Consider the following 19,837-nt stretch of genomic DNA (forward strand, 5'->3'; position numbering starts at 1 on the left):
GAAGGTTGACCCAGATAAACTGAGGACGACGGCGGAGCCTCGCAACATCACATGAAGATCCTGTGTCGCCCGTGAAGTTATTCCTCAGAAAATGTGACAAATTGGCCGGCTTCTTCACTTCACTTATCTCTGCGTTTTGAAGCGCACTTGAAAACAAGGTTTTGATGTTAATGCTGTGTAATCCACACATGAAACAAGTGAGTAAACTTGCAGTCAGAGGGACAGAATCTGAACGGTGAGATTTTAATGGCACGGCGGTGGAGCCAAATCGCAAAGCAAGCTCGTCTTTAGAAGCTTCTACCGTTTCACATCCGTTACGTTCGGGGTTTGGCCTGATTACACGCGCGCTACTGTCACTCAGCAGGTTTGCCCTTCTGAACTACACCTCCGCCTACTGGCTGCTCCTGTCATTGCACCCAAGCGTCTGATTTGGAGATCAGAAGCTGAGGGAGCGCATGGAGGGAATGGAGACATGATATCTTATGTAACGTTTTTAGGCTGCTGTTTGGTTGGCGCCCCCTCATCCATCCATCACACCAACACTCTCTTACTCTAACACGGGCGCGGACACACGCAATCAACAGCGGCACGCTCTTGTACAAGCATGTCTCGCATCAAACGGCGCACAAAATGGCAGCTTTCCACAGGCATCAAGGGTGGCAACAGTGGCAAGATGAAAGGTGACATCCCCACCCACTTCCCTCCCTCTTTCTGTCTCCGTCTCTCGCTGTCGAGCTTTGATGTGCGTTGCCACCTCTGTAGAAAAATGTTCCGTCTCTCTCTCCTCCTCCTCCTCAGCTTCCTCCCTCGCCATTTTTTTAGCTGTCTTCTTCATTTGTTTATCCCTGTGCCATTTCTTCTTCCCCACGTTTCGTCATTCATCTCCTTTATTTCACGCCGTCGCTCTGTGCTCGTCATTAATTTGATTTACCTCGCCTTTTTCTCTTATTATGTAAAAAGGCTATGTTTAAAGTAAAGGAATACCGCCCCGACCAAAATCCACAAAAGAGCAGGAATCCACATTACCAGCATAAGCCAGGCATCAGCTCCTCTGCTCTGCACCACGGATTTCCAGCAATCAGCTTCTTAAATCCTCCTGCTGTAGCCCCACATCAGTGATGGTTTGCTGTACTTCAAAAAAAAAAAAAAAAAAAACGTTCTCGCCCACTGGGCAGATTGTTTCAAACCTTATCTCAAAGAGCTCAGAGTTGTTGATTCAGCCATCATATTAATCTGTAGACGCCTGAAAGTCACTCTTGATTTTCCTGCATGTCACAACTAATAATCTGGCTAACGTGATGCTAATTCTCAAAAACATGTCAGAGGAACCCGTCACATCCATGCGTGTCTTTGTAAATATTACTTAACCGTAAAACGGGGCTTTCGCTTTACATCACTGCCAATGCGAATAAAACACTGAAGTGTAATACGGCGTTAGTCAGCTGCTACATTCTGTTGATTAAAGGCGAAGTTCAGCAGTCAATATTGAAAAATAAATATGATTCCACTCTAAAATATGTTAGGATGACTCAGAGCTCATAACACGTACCCACATTGTGCTCTTCATTCCAGCACCCACGATGTTTAAGTAGGTGTCATTTTTGTTCATTTTTTTAAAATATTGAATCTCATTTTGTAACTAAGCTATTCAATTAAAAAGACTCTGGAGATATGAAGAATGATTCTTGTGCATCACTTCTTCACTCTCTCTTCTCTGCGTTCCTTTCCTCGACAACCTTCCTTTTCGAATGCTCTGCCCGCTGTTCTCACCTCTTTTACACCTCCCGTCCACTTCCTCTCCCCTGTCCTCCCACATCCTTTCAACTGTTTTTCACCTTGCCACCGGTTTGCCCTTCGCTCTTGGTTCAGCTGCGGTTCAGTGTGTGTTACTCCCGAGAAGGCCGAGGCGTCTGCGAGTATGGCGCGGCGGGAAGTGAGTGCAGCTGAGCGAGGAGTTCAGGAAGGAAAGGGAGGAGGTGATGGAGGGATGTAAAAAAGGAAGAGAAGAAGGACGATGGAGGTCGGAGGCAGGTTAACATTCAGTACCACAGCCTATCAGATAAACGGAATGTCAGTTTAGCTGGCTCCCAGCCTTCCCAGAGGGAATCCCAGGGTGCAACGGGGGAGGAAGGTGAGCAGGCAGGGAGCGCTGGAGGGATGTGTGCTGGAAAGGATGAGTCAGCAGAAAAGACACCATTTTATTGCAGGTGCAGAAAAACTATCAGCGCTCCCTCTCGTCTCTCTCGTCTTCTCGTTTCATGACATGCTTCCCTCTGTGAGAGTTATCTGCCATCAGGGTCTGTACACTCGGTACAAACTCAGGCAAAAGTGGCTGCCAATTTGTCACAGGTGCTTTAGGCGCTGCCACTTTATGAAGGCAGACGAGCTTAATGCCGGCGAAGGAGAAGCGAGAGCGAGAGGTGGGGAACTCTCCAGGGAGCCCGCGCCGTGGCAGAGACGTGATGCATTGAAGCTGAGCTTTATTTGACTGGTCACACTTGTGTGTACGTGACGTGAGAGCGTGTGCGTGCATGCGCTTTGATGTGTTTATGAATCAGAGAAAGAGGGTGAGATCGTTTTCATCAGCGCGCATGTAAGTGTGTGCACCACTTAATACGATGAAATTAACTTTCGGCAACTTTCCGAAAGTCGCTAATGATATAAATGCGGGAAACGGTTTTCAATGAATCACAGAGCACACGCACTCGCACGATTTCATACGCGTTACACACACACACACGCGCGCACACACACAGCATATATCAGCAGAATGTGGAAAGGATGTGGCCTCTGTTGGTTGTTTCATCTCCGTGCCACCATTGTTAAGCAGAAATTGGATTTTTTATGTGTGCCTATACGCCGAAGGTGCACGTGAATGCATGTGCGTGCGACTGGGAGGAGAATGTTGCAGATTGTCTGCTGAGGGCCCAGAGGGCTCCCTTATGTAATTGAACTGAGCTGCTGCACTCAGATGAATCGCCAAGCCAATAAAACCCATTAGAATTGAATTGCATGAGAGAGTGTGGGAAATGAGAGAGAGAAATCAAGAGAGAGCGAGAGGGCGAGGTAGAGATGGGTAGATAAGAATTGTTAGTTTGCATATATGTAACACACTTACACGCATGTGTGTGGGAGTGTGCACGCCTGTGTGTGTGTGTGTGTGTGTGTGTGTGTGTGTGTGTGTGTGTATTCCTGCAAAAGAGAGCAGGAAGTGAGCGTGGAGAAGAATAGATAGACTAATGGTTTTATGGGGGGATTCATGGAAAGCAGAGGGGGCCAATAAAAAGATGAAAGGATGGATAGTGAAACGGAGAGGAATGCTAGGTGACCAGGGATTAGCCTGTGTCTCCTCGGCTGTTGTAATGAGCCGTCAGGATAATTGGAGTGAAAAACACAGAGCTCCATATAATGAAGTGCGACTTTCAAAAAATACAGAATGAGAATAAAAGTGGAAAAGGTTGGGGGGCGAGTGGCAGATGGCGCCAGGCGAAGATAACGCAGAATCAATTTTGCTTGAAAAAAAAAACTGTCGTCTGAAAAGCGCTGTTTTCCCCCCACACGTGACAACTCAACTATATTGAGCAAGATTTGATTGAGTCTTTAGCCAATCAGCGTCGGCCCTCCTGGGCCCAGCAGTGACCAATGTCCGGCATTCGGTGCGTTGATCGACAGCCGGAGCCACCGCTGCTCCGAGCGAGGAGGCCCTTAATAATCAGGAACACCGAACATGAAAGAATAACGGGGCTCATCCAAAATGGCAGCGTCGGTATCCTCGGGCGCACTCCTGCGAGTCTGAGATACGAGGAGCGACGTCATTATCGCAAGTGCCACCACATCCATCCCTGGAAATAACATGGGCTGCGTGCCTGATTGGCAGCTGTACAGTGTTAATGAGTAACAATATGATGTGGGGGGGGGGGGACGCTATCGGCCAAGAGAACGACAGCTGTATGGCATTCTCCTTAATTAAGTTGAAGAGAGGCAGTGAGGGAACGTAGTCACAGAGGAGTGAAACCGGAGAAGCAGCCGAATTAAGGAAAGTGAAGGAGGGAGGTGGGGTGAGGGGGGGGAGGACGTTCGGTGAAGACGAACAAGGATAAAGACGGGAGAGATGTTGTAAGGAAGATAAGAAAAAAATTAGAACTAGTGAGAAAGAACTATTTTTAGGTCACGGCAAATTAATCAGCGTCCACTTAATTAGTGCAGCGACCCCGGCCATTAATCCTCAGGCTCAAGCGACAGCCGAGCGCACACGTACATTCATCCACACGCGCGTGAAACGTATAGGAACTCATACAGGAGGCGCTCGGCAGCAGGACACACATACTCGGATAATTGTGGAGTAATTTTCTCTTCCTTTCGTTTCTCTCTCACTTTACTTCACAGGGAAGGAAAAAAAAAAAAAGCCTCCGCTCGTCTCTTTGTCTTTGCCACAAAATACACTACGCATCGTGTGCATTTCTTTACTGAGAGAAGAAAACCACGCTGGGCTCGAGAGAAGAAAGGAAAAAATAGCAGGACGGGGGAGGTATAGTGCTGACATAAGAAGAGTGCAAAAAGAGATTGATGATCTCAGGGCCAGTGGGAGAAAGGGAGAGAAGAGACAGAGGAATACTTACCAATAAATTACTCCTGAGCAGAAAGGGCAGTGTGTGTGTATGTGTTTGTGTGTAAGCGCGCCGTATGTATAGTCCTGTATGCCTTTGTAGGTGTGATGTATGTGTGTGCGCATGGCCAATTATCCAATATCTAAGTGTGCCTGAACATGTGGTTTGTGTGTGTGTGTCCACATGTGTGTGTGTGTGTGTGTGTGTGCCCTCAGACTTCCACTACATAGACTACCTCGCTCGTTGCGGTCTCACGGAGATTGCTTGATGAAGTGGCATGTTATTCACTCACAAAGTGCTGATGCGCACAAACACGCAGACACGCACATTCGCTCCCGCCCCTCCGTCTCCCTCTTAGTGTTTTTTGTTTTTTGTTTTTTTTTTTGTCAGCCATTATTTTTGTCTTTAACAGCAATATGAACTTGTCTCTTTCTACCTCTCCAACCTACCATTGTGTCTCGGCTATTGATTCGGAGAATGTGTCAAGATCCAAGCTATTGTTCGGCATTGAATGAGACAGTCCCTGCATGGCACCGTTCCATTGGGAATGCATCTGTCACAGACAATGTCTCTGTCTGCCCCGCCATTGTACCATAGAAAATGTGTCAGTGACAGAGAATGTGTTCCTATATATTCCAATCGCCTCGTAGATGAATGTCAATCTGCCAGGTGCGATTCCCTTCAGCCACCGCTCTAAAGCATGACTTCCCCTGTTGTAAATGTCTTCTTTAGCCCCCTCAGCTGGCATAGAGGCCTTGACCGAGAGCAGCATTCGTCTTTGTCTTTATCTCTTGGCAGGGGTCGAGATCGATTCCATTTCGCACACAGGTCAAGTCAATTTGATAAAAAATAATTGGCAACATTCGTCGTTGGTATCGAAATGGCATCGGCCTCAATTGCTGTGTTTGAGAACTTTCCGCCAGTTCTTGTACTTTCTACCAAACCGCCAGAATAAATGTTAGCTACGTACGTTTCTGCAAACCACAACCAAGTTCAGACTTTTCTTTATAGTGCAACTTTATGTTCGATGAGGTCGAATTTTCTTTTACTCTCTTGTAACACCGCTGTGCTTATGCTCTGGTTGAGTGTAGGCACAGAAAACACTCACTCACTTCGGCTTAAAACACCATGGATGGAGATGGTCCAACTTCCGGTGACACAGCCAGTTTGGTCGACACAAAAATGGCTGGAAGTTTCCCCAGGTGTCCTTGAATATATCCAGTGATGTGACTCGAACTGCGGTCGGCTGTTTGGCAACCTTGTTGGCTTGTAATAAACCAGAGGCAGCAAAAGTACACACATTCTTCTCTCAAGTAGAAGTAAGAAAGTACAGGCTCTGAAATGTACTCAAAGTTTAAAAGTAAGTAAGAGCCAACAACTTCAAACGGTTCACTTAAATGAGGCATGGGTGGGGAACGTCTTGCTTCTCAGAATGTGCTCCGGCGCTTTTGGCAATGTTGCCTACACGCCTTCTCTCCCTCGCTGCCTGTTTCCGTCTCGTTACGTCTTTTACATTGTGTCATCTTGCTACGTCTGCCATGTGTGATGTGCTCTTATGCTTTCAAACTAAAGCAACGAGCCTGTTTTGAAAATATACGGAGTAGAAAGTACAGATATGCGTGTTCAAATGAAGGGAGTACGAGTAAAACGTCTACTTAAGTAGAGTAACTGTAAGTACTTGTACATTTTCACCTCCCTGCTCTTGTTATAGCGCTTAATGAAAGGTGGCTGATAACATAATGTGAACATGACATGCCTCTTACGCTATAAATGTCAACCGTGGAGGTATCTGTGGTTTGCAGAAACGTTAATAGCTATCATATCCTTGCGGCTGGGCTGGTATTATTGCATATTTTCTCAAAACTCATTGGAGGAACTGAGCTGCCTCTGCGACTACCATCCAATGGCGGAGGCAGAGCAGCCAAGGAGCTCGATTAATATTCAGCAGTAAAGCATGTGTTGTGTTTTATAGGCAGTAGTAACCCTGCAACGCCTTGGTTGGAATGTCACTGCATGTTGTAGATAATAGCATTTGTGTATGTGTGTGTTATCCCATTCCATGTCTGTCTGTAGATAATGTGTCACTCCCTACCACGGTCCCTCCCACTCCTACCACCACCCAACAAATCACCTCCCATTCCACCACCCCAACCCTCCTAACACCCAGCTTCGCCCCGGACCCAGAAGGTAACACACACACACACCTTATTATTCTGCCTCTGCTACCCTCCATCTCTCTGCTCGTCCTTCCCTGCTCTCCTTTAGTGTCTTTCACTCCCCTACTCATTTGATGACTCTCAGGTGGCCAACACACACACACACACACGCACACACTCTCTCTTTTTATGCCGCAACCTTCCTTTGCCCTGCATCTACATGCCACGTCCGTGCCTGCAAAAACCTGGACGGTGCACCGTGCGCAATCACCCACTCTTCCCTTTCTTATCACTGGCTGTTTGATGCTCCCCACACACACACATTGCCCAGTCAGCAATTGTGCGTGAGGGTGTGTGAGTGCGCATGGTCCGGGATGGGTCTCTGGGTGCTCGATGGGTACTGTTGATGAATCTGCGTTAAGAGTTTAAGGAACTGGCAACACATCCAGCCTTTAGCTGACTGACGCTGGACCCTGGAGGGATGGGGAGATGCTACACAGGCATTTTTTTTTTATCTGCATTCACACACACACACACACACACAAAGAGAGTGAGAGAGAAAGATCAGGGATCCAGGTGGTTGTCTAATCGTATTCTCCCCGATGAATGTTTCACAGCAGGAGAAAGAAAGACTGCTTGGCACCACTGCTACCCTGAGTCGGTGTGTGTGCTTGTGTGTGTGTGTGAAGAGACACACTCTTTCACTAGTTCCCCTCTCTTTTTATCTCCAGAATCTATTTGCCTCATACAACCACAAACACATGCTCGCCGGTATCTTCTTCTCCTTTCTTTTCCATACCTTCGGCTGCTCTCTGCCTCCTCTCCTCTGTAACTTAAAAAGGAGAGATGAATGGAAGGGAGCGGGAGCATCTTTCTTGTTCTTCTGTTGCCGCCACCGCCGCCGCCGCCGTCCGTGGCAGGTAGAGGTTGTTCACCTGCTGGGCATGTGTGGAGGTGTCATAAAGAGTCATCGCGAAAGCCGCAGCCCGAACACTTTAGAGAGCGTTTAGTCGATGTTGATGTATCATCTGAGGCGCTCCCCGGAGCAACAGCGCACTTTTTAATGCTGTCAGTCATTTTCCTGTGGCGCTTTGGGGCTGCGGTGGTTTAAGAACGGGGCGGTGCGAGGTCAAGGTTTAGCGCTTGAGTCTTTGCTTTTTTTCATCCCTTGTGAAATATGTGCCTGCTTCGTTGAATGCCACAAGTCATGCGTGCCTAAGGATGCACTGATGATTCATTTGAGCGTACACACATGCAGGCAGGAGGCATGTGACGCTCAATGAAAACACAAAAATGCGCCATCTTCTCTTCAGCTGTCAATCTTCCTCTTTCTTCCACTCCTCCATCACTCTCTCCTCCTCTCCCGATCTCTATGTGTTCGCACTTTATTAATGATTCATGTTTTAATTCCGCTCTGTCAAGGTCCAAGGGCTGCATCAATAACTCCGCGTCCTTGCCTGCTATTGGCCTTACGGGCTCTTGCACTACACCCTCCCCAACCACATCAAAAAACACCCTTTTGTTATCGTCAGCAACTCAGACGCTGTCTCATTATTAGGCCAGACTCAAAGAGGTGTTTTTTGCGGCATAAATTACCTTAATTCGTACTTTACCAATAATTTCTTTCTCTTTTTCTGCATCCCTGCTGTCCCTAGGCTACTGTCAGTCAGTATTTGCCGTTTAAACACAGACACATGCTTGATCTTAAGTTTGCTCTAACACTTTATAATTAAGTAGTGATAGACTCACGCATGGCTCATGATGATTTAGTGTAATTAATGCAGGATATATCAAGACTTCCTGTTGCTCGCCATAAACAAATTACCAGGTTAATGTGATTAGTTCACGCTTAATTGATCATCAGTTAAGGAATGTTTATTCACAGGTATACCTCATACATTCACACACATCAAGGTTCAGTTTCATGACAGTTTACGTATGTAATCCTATTTATGTTTAATATGTAGCCTAAATGTTTGCATCTGATGACCAGTTTGATTTAAACACAATACTCTAGCTTTAGATAGATAGATAGATAGATAGATAGATAGATAGAGACACCATACACCCAATACCAAGACACTGTACCATCATAATGATGTTGAAGGTGTTATTTTAGGGTAAAAATGTTACATAATGTTGCTTTAACTGGTGATATTTTAAGTTTTGAACGTCATCATTCGTTAATGGTGAGCTACAGGAATTCTTGACGCATCCTGCACCAGCTCCTGCACTATATCATCTGGTGTCATGCGTTAATTAATCATTACTCAAGTATATGATGTTCCTGTGTTGCCATGTTTGCTTTATGATCTTGTGGCTGCAACTAACAGTTAATCTCTTGATAATGATTTTGCCTAATTGATTAATTGTTTAATTCTGAAATTAAATTTGAAAAAATGAACCTCACAACCTACTAGAGCTCACATGTGATGTCCTCAGATTGGCTGTTTGGTCTGACCAACAGTCCTAATATTCAAATTATTCCCTTTAAGGTGCTGCAAGGAACTTTAATTTTTTGTTGTCCACCAGACTATCGAGCAGCTTCTTTCCTCAGGCTGTGAGACTCCTCAATCCATCCTCAGCGACCTGGTGACAGGCATTTAGAATAACTAATAGACTTACAGAAATAGCCAGTCATCTCACTTATGGCCTTGGTTACTGATATTTGTCATATAAAGGCATCAGAATTAAAATGACACTGTTTTATAACCAGTTAAAAGTTCCTTGTAGTACATTTAAAGTGATATAAAACAGTAAATCCTCACATTTGAGCAGCTGAAACTAATGGATGCTTAGCATTCTTGCTTGATTAATGACCCTAAACAATAAATATATTACAACATTTTTTCTGTCAGCAGAATAAGTGCTTACTCGACTAATCATTTCAACACTAACCTTCGATTCCTTTCCTCATTCCTCTGTTTTAGTCCTTTGCTTTAAAGTGGTGTAAAGTTGATAAAAGGTGAGCCTGACATGAATAATTCCTTCACAGTGCTGCAATTTTCTCCAACGAAATGTCACGGAATTTAACTTGCCTTTTTTTTTTTTTTTTAATCTATTTATCTCTCTTCACTCATCTTGTGGTGAAGTGTTTGATTTCATTTCCCAGGGCTGCACAACTCGGGGTGTAAACACACTCACCGATTCCCTCATTCAAAATGCATTGTGGTCTTGACAGGTGCTTGGCTGAAGTGGGTTTTTAGGAGGCTGACAGACTTATTTCTTTATTCACTCTCCTCATTTCTCCACCTTTTTTCTCACCCATTCTGACTGTCGGGGTGATGAAAGGTGATAATGGAAGTTGGGGGGAGGATATCGACTTCTCTTTTCTCCCGTCTCGCTCCCTGTGCTCTCCCCCACGTTGTTGTTTTAACGCACTCTCTTTCTCTCACTTTTATATCTTTTTTCCCCTCCAACATCTCTCCTGCTTTCACTCTTGATCCATCTCTTTCTTTGCCTCCGTTTCTTTGCCTGCGCTTTTCTCTTCACATTTCCCTTTACGTACCTCTCACTCCACCCACACACACTATTTATCTCTTTTACTCTTTTCCCAGACCCCGGCGCAGTGGTAGAGACTCACAGCGCGGTACCGTATGCAGTGATAGGTGGAGTTCTGGCACTGCTGGTTTTCACCGTCATCTGCGTCCTCATCGTCACCATCTGGTGCTCCGTCCGACAGAAAGGTAACACACACACACACACACACACATACAAAGTTACACATACAAAGTTACACAAAAAGTTTCTTTCACAAGCTAAGGGGACACATTTTGGCAATCAGAGTGTTTTATCACATTTGTCGCAGGCACGGTTTCTCGTTTCTCCGCTTTCTCGCAAAAAACATGCTGGGGAAAAAAATCGTTAAAGGCCAGTTAACAACCGCATTCTTTGAAAATAATCTTTTTTAACTGAGGTGTAAACTTGTCGGCCCGAAGCAGGCAGGATGGGATGCTCCTCTCCAGGCGGGCGCTGTCCATGATGGACGACCTTGGCCAGGGTAGCGGGAGAGACGGGGCGGGGTGGGAAATGAAGGTGTGGTCCCCATGTTTTATGACTATATGTTAGTGTATCAAGGCTCATCTATTAAAAGCAGCCTCCCCGCGTTCCTTATCTTTTTAAGTGCCCCCGCGTTGGCAAGCCTTCGACTGTGCGCCACAGCTGCCAAGAAATGATCCGGGAAGAGCGTAGCAGGCGGCGAGCGGCCATTACTCTACCCTATGGCTAGACAAGCTGTCAGTCAACACTCGGTATGGCTTGACCGCCAATCAGCAGAGAGACAGGGCCATTACAACCAAACTATGTTGAGACAGGGCCATTAGGGCTCTGTCTTCAGCCCGCCGTGACTGTCAGCATGCCAGTCAACCTCTGCGGCGGGGAGAATGAGAGTGTCACTCACCCCTGGAGTGAAGGGACACTCGAGCAGGAAGATGACTTGAGCGGTTCTTGCTCTCTGTAACCTATACTGCACCACATCATTAATCATACAGGCCTGAGGGGTGTTAAAATGTGTTTAATGGGGTTTCTGAGTGACGCAAACGTGCCATTGTTCTCTCGCGCCTAACCTTCCCTCCACCCTTTTCTGCCAATCTCTCCTCCCTCCCCATCTTTTATTCTCTGTTATCTTCTCCTCCTACCCGTCCTCTTCTGCCTCTTCACACATCCACCCCTTACTTTTAATTTCTGCCCGGTAGGCTCGTACCGTACCCGAGAGCCTATTCTTGCTTGGTATTGACCTAACAATCAGTTAACTAATGAATTAATTCAGTCACAGGTATGGTGCTCAATAATATTAGGGCTGAGTGGTTTGATAATGCTGCATGGCGCCGCAACGATCATGACGCTTTGCCACCTAACCTTCCCCCTCCAATCTCCCTTTTCGTTTCTCTCTCTCTCTCTCTCTCTCTGTATCTGTCTCTCCCTCTCTCTCTCTTCATCCAGGTTCCTATCTTACCCATGAGGCCAGTGGGTTGGATGAACATGGTGAGGTGCAGGAGGCCTTCCTCAATGGGAACGACGCCAGCCAGGGCAAGAAGGAGTACCTACTGTAGCCCTTCTCCTTCCCCATCCCCTTCTCTTCTGACCTCATCCCTCAATCCCCTCCTCTCCTTCTCCCCCACCTTATATACAGTATACACACACACACACACACACACACACACACACACACTCACACACCTCCTATACAATGCGCCATAACAGGCGGCCTTCTGAAAACGACTGTATACAGATACTGCACACAGCCAATCCATCCCACTCCATTCCACTCCATATCCTTCACAAACACACTCGCACACCCAGAGACAGACCGAGAAAAAGCGAGCCTATAGACCCACCAGCCATTAACGACTGTGCCATATATTATAAGTCGGAGAAAATAGGGGGAATGGAGAGCGCGAGAGAAGGGGGATACGAGATGCTGAGGTGAATGTAGACAAAAACGAAATGATGCCATAATTATTTTGATCGAGAGGGAAGCGGGGAGCACAAAGAAAACAGGCACTCTGCCCGTGCAGCCGCCAAAGTGGAAGGGGAATTAGAGGCAGATGATTGCTGTAATTCCATGCCTGGAGAAAACCATCTATTTCACAAAGCTCAATCTTTAACTGGCAGAGACAGTGGGAGCAGCGTGTGAGGCGGGAAGGAGGGGTGGGGGGGGCTGAGGAGCTGGGGGGATAGTTGACCGGGAGCTATTGAGCGCTAGGTGCTAGAAAATTGAATTTTTTTAAATTGCCAAAGCATCTTGCCTACAGTGCGCAAGTTATACATAATTCCTTAACAACGCTGGAGTGTATAAGACCCACAGTCCGTGGAAGTATCCACACTTTACGAACAAGCTAACCGTCCTGTTTTGCTCTCCCTGTCGGGTGGCCCGCCAATGATTCATGAACAAAATCATCTTTTTCGTTATTTTTTCGTTCCTCCGGCTGCAACAGCGAGGGAAAGGTTGTCTTTTCTTTTCAGTTCCTCTCCATCTCCTCCCGCCTCTCCGTTCACCTGTTCCCATCCTCTCCCCTCGCCCTTATATCTCTCTTTCTCTCTGTCTGCCCCCACCCCTCTATCGCTCCTCCTTTGTTGGCTCCTAATAATGAAAGGATTAGTGTTGGGCTGCGTTCCCGACAAAGAAGAAATGAATATGACTTGCTAAGGCATTAAAGAAAAGCTTAATTATTTTAGAATGTCATTAAGAGGATAAAAAGGTTTCAAAGTCTTAATAAGAAGGGCAAGGGGAGTGATAGCAAAAGGAGTGAATGAGAAAATAAAATGGATGGATATTTTTTTCTGAATGCTACCACACATATGCAGATACATGCACACATTCATACGTACAGTTGACAGAACAAGTATACATATCGCTGAATTCCTTATTTGTATAAAAAAAAAAAGAACAGCAACGTAAATTAAAGGAAACTTTTAAGAAAAAAGAAAAAACAGTTTACTATTGAAACGCATTATGAAGCAACTATACTAACACAGAATATTAGCCTATAGAGGTGCAAAGCCGAACAAACTACTGTCCAGTGATCTTTAAAGAAAATAAAGAAAAGAATAAAAAAAAAAATCATTTGTCTTTATGAGAAACCAGAGGTCTTATTGATTTTTTATTAATTATTATTATTATTTGAACAATTATGATTGTTGTTAATGTTATTATTATTGCCGTTGTTATTATTATAATTGTAAATGTTAAAGAAATGTACACTTCCCATGGTTTGTTTTTGGTTCTACTGTAGAGAAATTGCTGTCTTTTTTCACTCTTACCTTTCCTCTCTTTCCCAGTCTTTCTCTCTCTTCGTCTCCTGTGCCTAGTCGTCTCTTCTCCTGTCTTTCACTCCTGTTTATTTTAGAGTCCATGTGTCATTGTTGATATATAGCTAACTATTTCTTTATAGGGGAAAGATACAAAGCACGACAAAATAAAAAAGAATCCAAAAATAACCTCTGGGACCAGACTGGTTTTCTGATGTGTTCACTGTGTAATTAGCAGGTGCTGCTTTTGAAATCCTGTGAAAGGAGAAACAGGAGATGGAGCATGTGATTAGATCAATGGGGAATAGTGGAGTTATAGGTGGAAAGATGAAGATGAAGGCGATGGAGCCATTTATACTGGCAGCTCATTCAGAATAAATAGAATAAACAAAACAGACGGTTCTGTGGCGCCGCTAATGAATCATACGAACAGATAGCGGAATAGAAAGGCTGACAGGAGGGTTGAGTCAGATGCACACAGAAAAATATGACTCTGCCATTAACTTCTACGCAATCAATACCCGATTCTGTCGAGGAGCACTCAACATGTCCATCTGTGCGCAGGGCTAGATTTGAAAGCCGCCGGAGGTCGCCGGGTGATAGATCGATGTGTTTCTCTTCCATCGATGGCAAGGCTCCACGGTCGCCTGTCATAAAGACAGATTGTCAAACGGCAATCAAAGTAATGGACTTGCCAGGCGCTACCAGCATGAGTTGACACTCCGGCCAACAAACAATTCACACACACATACATACGCGAGTCGACGCCAGACATATCTTCGGTTTATGATGAAGCAAAGGTAGGTGAGGTAGCTCCTGCTATCAGACCCACTGAGGTCGATGAGCAATAAAACTGAGAATATTGTCCTTTTATATGTCTTCCGACCAGAAGTCTGTGTCCTTCAAATGAAGGTTGTGTTCCTCTGGGATTCACAGCAGTCTGATCGTGTTTGCTGATCGTTTGACACTATTTCTGCTTCTCCAAACTGAAAAAACTCAACAAAAAGACAACTTTTTTAAGTTTAAGTTCAATATTTTATGTTTTCCTTAAAGAAAGTTTTCAATTACAAGAATGATTGGTAGCTTCTAATGCTGTTATTGCTTGCTCTGGTGCATCCTGGGAAACCGGCCATTATCTGACCATAATGATACAACTAAGCGGCTAGACCTGATCACATTCAGACAACAACTGTGATCATAGGGGGCGATTATCAGATCAATAGACGCAGGCAAAAAAATGAGACCGGCAGAAGCCAGACAACAGTCGGTTTTATTCCTCCCCGACTTTATGACATGCAGTGAATGTAGCATAATCTGGCCAGTAATGACAGAAAGAAGTCTATGAATAACTCACGCGGCTTCTCCCTGACGCTAGTTTCGGCGATTAACGTCCTGGAACGGGTTCACATTAGAGAATTCCCCGTTTATGGCCCATTTATGACAGCCATATTTCATTTCTACGAGTTGCAGTACATATCACAGTCCATCCAAACACAAACTCTTTATATTTCCGGTGGCGACATGGTGGATTAGACACAGTTTTATCCATCTGTAAAGCCAACCCTAATGACCCTAGAATGGGGAACGCAGCTTATGTTCACTGGTCTTGGCGGCGTGACCCTAGCGAGGCAAAGAGGTGTGTGTACACAGTGGCAGCAGCATGAGGCATTGATTGAGGTGCCTCAGTGTGCTGAGGCCGAGCATAATCAGGAAGCAGAGAGGCAGACAGAACAATTGAATGGGCAGCCGCACCAGGGAAGCTGGGGAAAACAGATTTCTCTATCAATAATGTGTTCCAGTCTGAGATTTTTTGTGGCGATGGAAGACGTACTGTATACTGACACACTATTTTTTTGAGTACATGAAGAGAAAATAGAGGGCAGGGAAAGAAACGATGAGGGTGGGAAAAAAATAAATGCAAAATAGACACATGATCTGAAGAAAGAGCTGGAAAATGAGCAACAGCAGAAGGAGAAACAGAAAAAAGGGAAGAGGCAAAGTGCCGTACATCATGCCCATGTTCCATACAGATGGAGATGGATTCCTCCGTCGGTGATTTCTTACGCCAACACGGTTCAAGATGAACAATCCAATTAGAGTGAGCAAGGCCCTTTTTATTACAAGTGAGCATCACATTGTATTTACAAGTTTAATCAAAACAGCCATGAAGATTGTGTCATAACCAGGTTAATGATGTTTTCCACACAATGCTGCTACCTCTCTCGACCACTATGTTATTACTGAATGTTTAATTAAACGCTGTCACTCATATATCTACGTTACTGGCAGTTGGTTTTGGTAGAGGCTAAGAAACGGGCTTAGAAATAAGACCCATAGGAAGAGCAGTCACAGAGAACAGACATCTGTGATCAGAAACGTCTGGAGACTTAATTTTCTCACTGACATTTGGTGTGGGACCCCGTAATTAACTGGCCTTTTCGTTTGCGTGCAACGTCTGTGCACGAGATTGCTGATTAGTTAAAAAGCCAACAACACAACAGGAATGGGCCGTATTTATTCTCCTTTAGTCTGCAAGCTGATGGTTTCAAACACCATGCATACAAAACATTGTTTTCAGGAATTGATTTAAGTGCGTGAGGACGATTGACAAATGTTGACGTCAAAAACAACAGCCTAGATCTTCCATTATGTCAAGAATTCAGACCTCTGGGCACACTTTGGCTTTAAGGGAGTGTTTGGCTGAGGACCATGGAGCTGCCTGCACTGCCTCACACAGCGCCATACTGACAGATTTTGCTCTGGACCGGGGCACTGCAGGTGGAAGGTGAGAAACGGAGAGAGGAAAGGGTGCCTGTTCTTCCCCACCTTGTTTCTTAGGAGGAGTGAAGAGGATTGGGGGCACGAGGCTGTACAGCTGGAAGAGGCCCACAGCAACCGCGTGAGCCCAGGCAGGAGGATGGGTGCTGGGGGTGTAAAGCAAGAGGGCATGGATAATGTGGAAGGGCAAGCACAGCAGAACTAAAAGGGAGAGAGACAGAACAAGGGAACGGATCTGGGAGGAGTCATGTTTCGGGGGGTCTGCGTGGCTGAAAGGAGTATTCCTGGGCTTGGTGCATAGCAGGTGAAGGTAAATGGCCAGCAGGCAAAGCAAGGGGAGCACGAACACCATCATCATAAAGACATAGACTTGAAACTGAGGACTGAGAACGGTATCAGGGGCACACACAGCCCAGTGGCTGCTGTGAATCTCAGCATAGGTGAAGTTGTGATTGTCCTCCACGTAAAACTTTGACAGGAAGCCTCCGTATGGAAGGTACTGTCCAATGACCTCGCGGTCATCGTTGTACTTAGGGGGCGGGGAGGTGGTATGATGGGGCAAAGAGGTCGTCCAGTTTCCGTGCATCCCGAGGCCAGCGGTGCTCGAACCGGTCTCACCACTTCTCCAGGCGCTGAGGACATCCGAGCCGATGAACTGGGCGAAGGAGGTCAGAACAGAGCAAACCCAGCACAGCAGGACCACACACAGAGCTCGTCGACGGGTCATCACGGAGGAGTACCTGGCATTCACAAACATGTGGATGGGAACATATCTGAATTATGTTGGTAATATGTTTTGACAGTCCTACACTGCCAATCACTAAGACCAAAAATACAAAATGGCTCATCTTACTCCTATTTAATTTATGACTTTTGGAAGAGATCTGCCCTAACGGCTTTAATATCTACCCTGTGCCCTAAAATCTAGGGCTGCCCCCTGACTAACTATTTTCCTAGTCGACTTAGTTTAAGGCAATAGTCAACTATCATGATATTAAATTAATTATTTAAATATCTCATTTGGGGGGCACGGACAAAGCAAGCCAACTTTTAATGACAATGCTCAAGGAAAAAGCGGTAATGATTCTGGATGTGTCGAACAACCAGCAAGGAGACTGAGCATGAGTTAAGTCATTAGTTAATTTATTTAACTCCACACTAAAGCTACACCCGGTTAGCTGCACGGCTAACTGAGCTAACTAGCAGCTACATTTGACAGTAGTTAGCGACATTCATGTGAAAAGGGGAAAACTTTTTTGTGATACTCTGCCCCGGCCCTAACGACAAGGTGAAGCTACCAAATTAAGGGTGAGGGGATTTTATTTTTTTTTCTGCAACTCCGCGATTAATTAAAACTTGGTCAACTGAGACTCTTCTCATTGAGGGGGCCGCCCAACTAAAATCTTGCTCACACCAACTGGTGCAATTTGGCGCCCCCCACAGTTTCTGAGTGCAACACCACTGTTGTAAATGCAAATCCCAGGTCTGTAACAATCTGTCAGATGTAACGTAGGTGCTGACTACAAACAAAACTCATTACATCATATCAGTGTTATGTGTTGAAAACTTGTATTTTGAGGTAAACATGTATGTAACGCTGCGATCCTACCCTCTCACTGAAGTTACACGGTGCAGAAACAAGTGACAGAGACACCATTCACCCTATTACAAGACACTGTACCATCAAAATGATTTTGAAGCTGCTATTTTAAGGTAAAAAAAAGTCACATAATGTTGCTTTAAAATAGACAGACTTCTGACTGAGGCTGGATTTGTGTTACACTGCCAATCAAACGTGTGAGTGCCCCGGTGCCTATAGATATTTACTCACTCCTGGCTCTTGAATGGCACCGTGAGCAATGTGTGATAAAAACAGCCTTATGAGCACAGGACAAACATCCCGTGTTGAAGTGCCATACAGTGCTTCATCTCCACATGGCTGCTGCTTTTTCTTATATTGATTTTCTTCCTTTACTGCTGAAAGCACACTTGAGTGTTGGTTGACTCTTTCCACCCACGTATTCACCTTCTCCCACACGCACACATACACAACTGATTTAATTTACTGTAATTCACTGTATATGATGCTTTATTGTATTCGCCAGAAAAATGTCTTTTGTATCTTATGTAAGGAATGGAAATTTTTGTAGCATTTTCGTATCTGATGGACACTTTTTCCACTTTAACTCACATTGAAGGATTTTTCATATTTAAACAGATACAGCCCTCTTCTAGACTCACCTGCCTGCGAAGTGAAGCTGCAGGTGGGCATCCAGTGTAAGCAGCATTAAAAGGAACATGGTAAACTGCCTGATCAGCACGGGGCAACACACCAAGGTAATGCAAGTGTACAGACACTGGGGGGTTCGCAGGTTGAGTAAAATGGTCACAGGGACGCTGACGGCACCCCCTATAGCCCCCACCCAGCCCAGGCACAGCTGAAGACAGCGCGAGACGCTCCCTGGTTGGGTCCGTGCACCCTGGGTTCTCTCCTGGGCGTCAGCCTCTTTACTGCTGCCACTGACCGCCATGCACAGCCTCACACTCACCACAATAACAGATACAGACAGGGTGCACTGACACAGGGAGTACAGCCATATGAAGTCCATGTCTGGGGGAGATAAAGAAAAATACAAATAAAAACACGGGAGACGGAGATTGATGAGGAATATATTTAAATGCAGTTTAAAAGTCATTACAGATAATGATGTGAAAGACCAAAAGAATTAAACAAAATTGTTTTGATGCTTATGTAAATGCAGCCTCATTCACTCCCACTCTAGTTGCCACCACCGCCCTGTGCTACAACATGGCTCTTGCAGCAAAGAACGCCCCTGCAGCGCTTATTTTGCGAAGTGGTCCAACATAGAGAAAGACAAAGAAGAGAGGGAATACAAATGAGGGCTGAGTGACAAAGGGCGGAGGAAATGCTGAGGTTAAGCATAAGGGTGCAGGTCAGAATAATAAAAAACAGCCAGCGAGCGAGGGAGAAAGTACAGATGTGGAAGGATAGAGAATGTGATGCAAGTCTGTGCTAGGGGCCAGAGAGACGGGCAGAGAGAGAGAGAGAGAGAGTAGATATTTTGATAGGTATTGGAGAGCTGTAAACGTGCCTGGAGAGTGAAAAGGTCAGGCCCGACCAAACTTGACAGAAGTTCTCCACTGAGGATGTGAGCACCATGCAAACATCGAGCAACAAGCAGCAAGCTGGGTGGCAACACACTGTTAACACTCTTTTCTCGCCTCCTTTTCCGGCCTTTGTTTTGCCTCTCTACTCCCTGTGGCCCACCAGGCATCATTTGCACACTCATACTCTCTGAAACACAAATAGGCCTAGACATTTATGCGTAAATACATGAGCACCGGCACTCAATCACACGCAGCTCGCACTCTCGCCCGATTAGTAATTCCCAGCAAATGCATTCAAAAGATGATTGGCAGCTAATTCCAGCGCATTTTCAAACAATAGTCTCGCGTACAGCAAAGTGGATGAAAATCGAAATAGCAGCTTTGCCGCAGCAATATGACACCTGTCCATTCCACATA

At 45.5% G+C, this 19,837-nt stretch overlaps 2 protein-coding genes across 7 annotated transcripts in view; one reads left to right on the plus strand and one right to left on the minus strand.

The window, feature by feature from the left end:
- The window catches only part of cadm4 (cell adhesion molecule 4), a 166,446-nt gene extending 152,744 nt beyond the window's left edge, over positions 1-13,702 (plus strand). For 2 of the 6 annotated variants that reach the window (XM_084358678.1, XM_084358677.1), the window contains exons 7-9: positions 6,681-6,794; positions 10,321-10,449; positions 11,705-13,702. In XM_084358678.1, coding sequence (XP_084214804.1) covers positions 6,681-6,794; positions 10,321-10,449; positions 11,705-11,814 — 353 coding nt within the window. In that variant the 3' untranslated portion in view covers positions 11,815-13,702. Of the gene's footprint in view, positions 1-6,680; positions 6,795-9,693; positions 9,732-10,320; positions 10,450-11,457; positions 11,538-11,704 lie in introns of those variants that run through there. The other 4 variants (XM_084358679.1, XM_084358681.1, XM_084358682.1 and 1 more) reach the window with 4 other exon arrangements.
- A 1,915-nt stretch (positions 13,703-15,617) lies between these two features.
- LOC311259596 (adenosine receptor A1) lies at positions 15,618-18,900 on the minus strand (the record flags this gene model as incomplete). Its single annotated transcript, XM_084356831.1, has 2 exons — positions 15,618-17,031; positions 18,533-18,900. The coding sequence occupies 2 exons, from the start codon at positions 18,898-18,900 to the stop codon at positions 16,173-16,175; spliced, it is 1,227 nt and encodes a 408-aa protein (XP_084212957.1). The 3' UTR covers positions 15,618-16,172.
- Between the last annotated feature and the right edge of the window lie 937 nt (positions 18,901-19,837).

The sequence above is a fragment of the Pagrus pagrus genome, assembly GCF_965226575.1.
Source record: "Pagrus pagrus genome assembly, chromosome: 7".
Lineage (NCBI taxonomy): Eukaryota > Metazoa > Chordata > Actinopteri > Spariformes > Sparidae > Pagrus > Pagrus pagrus.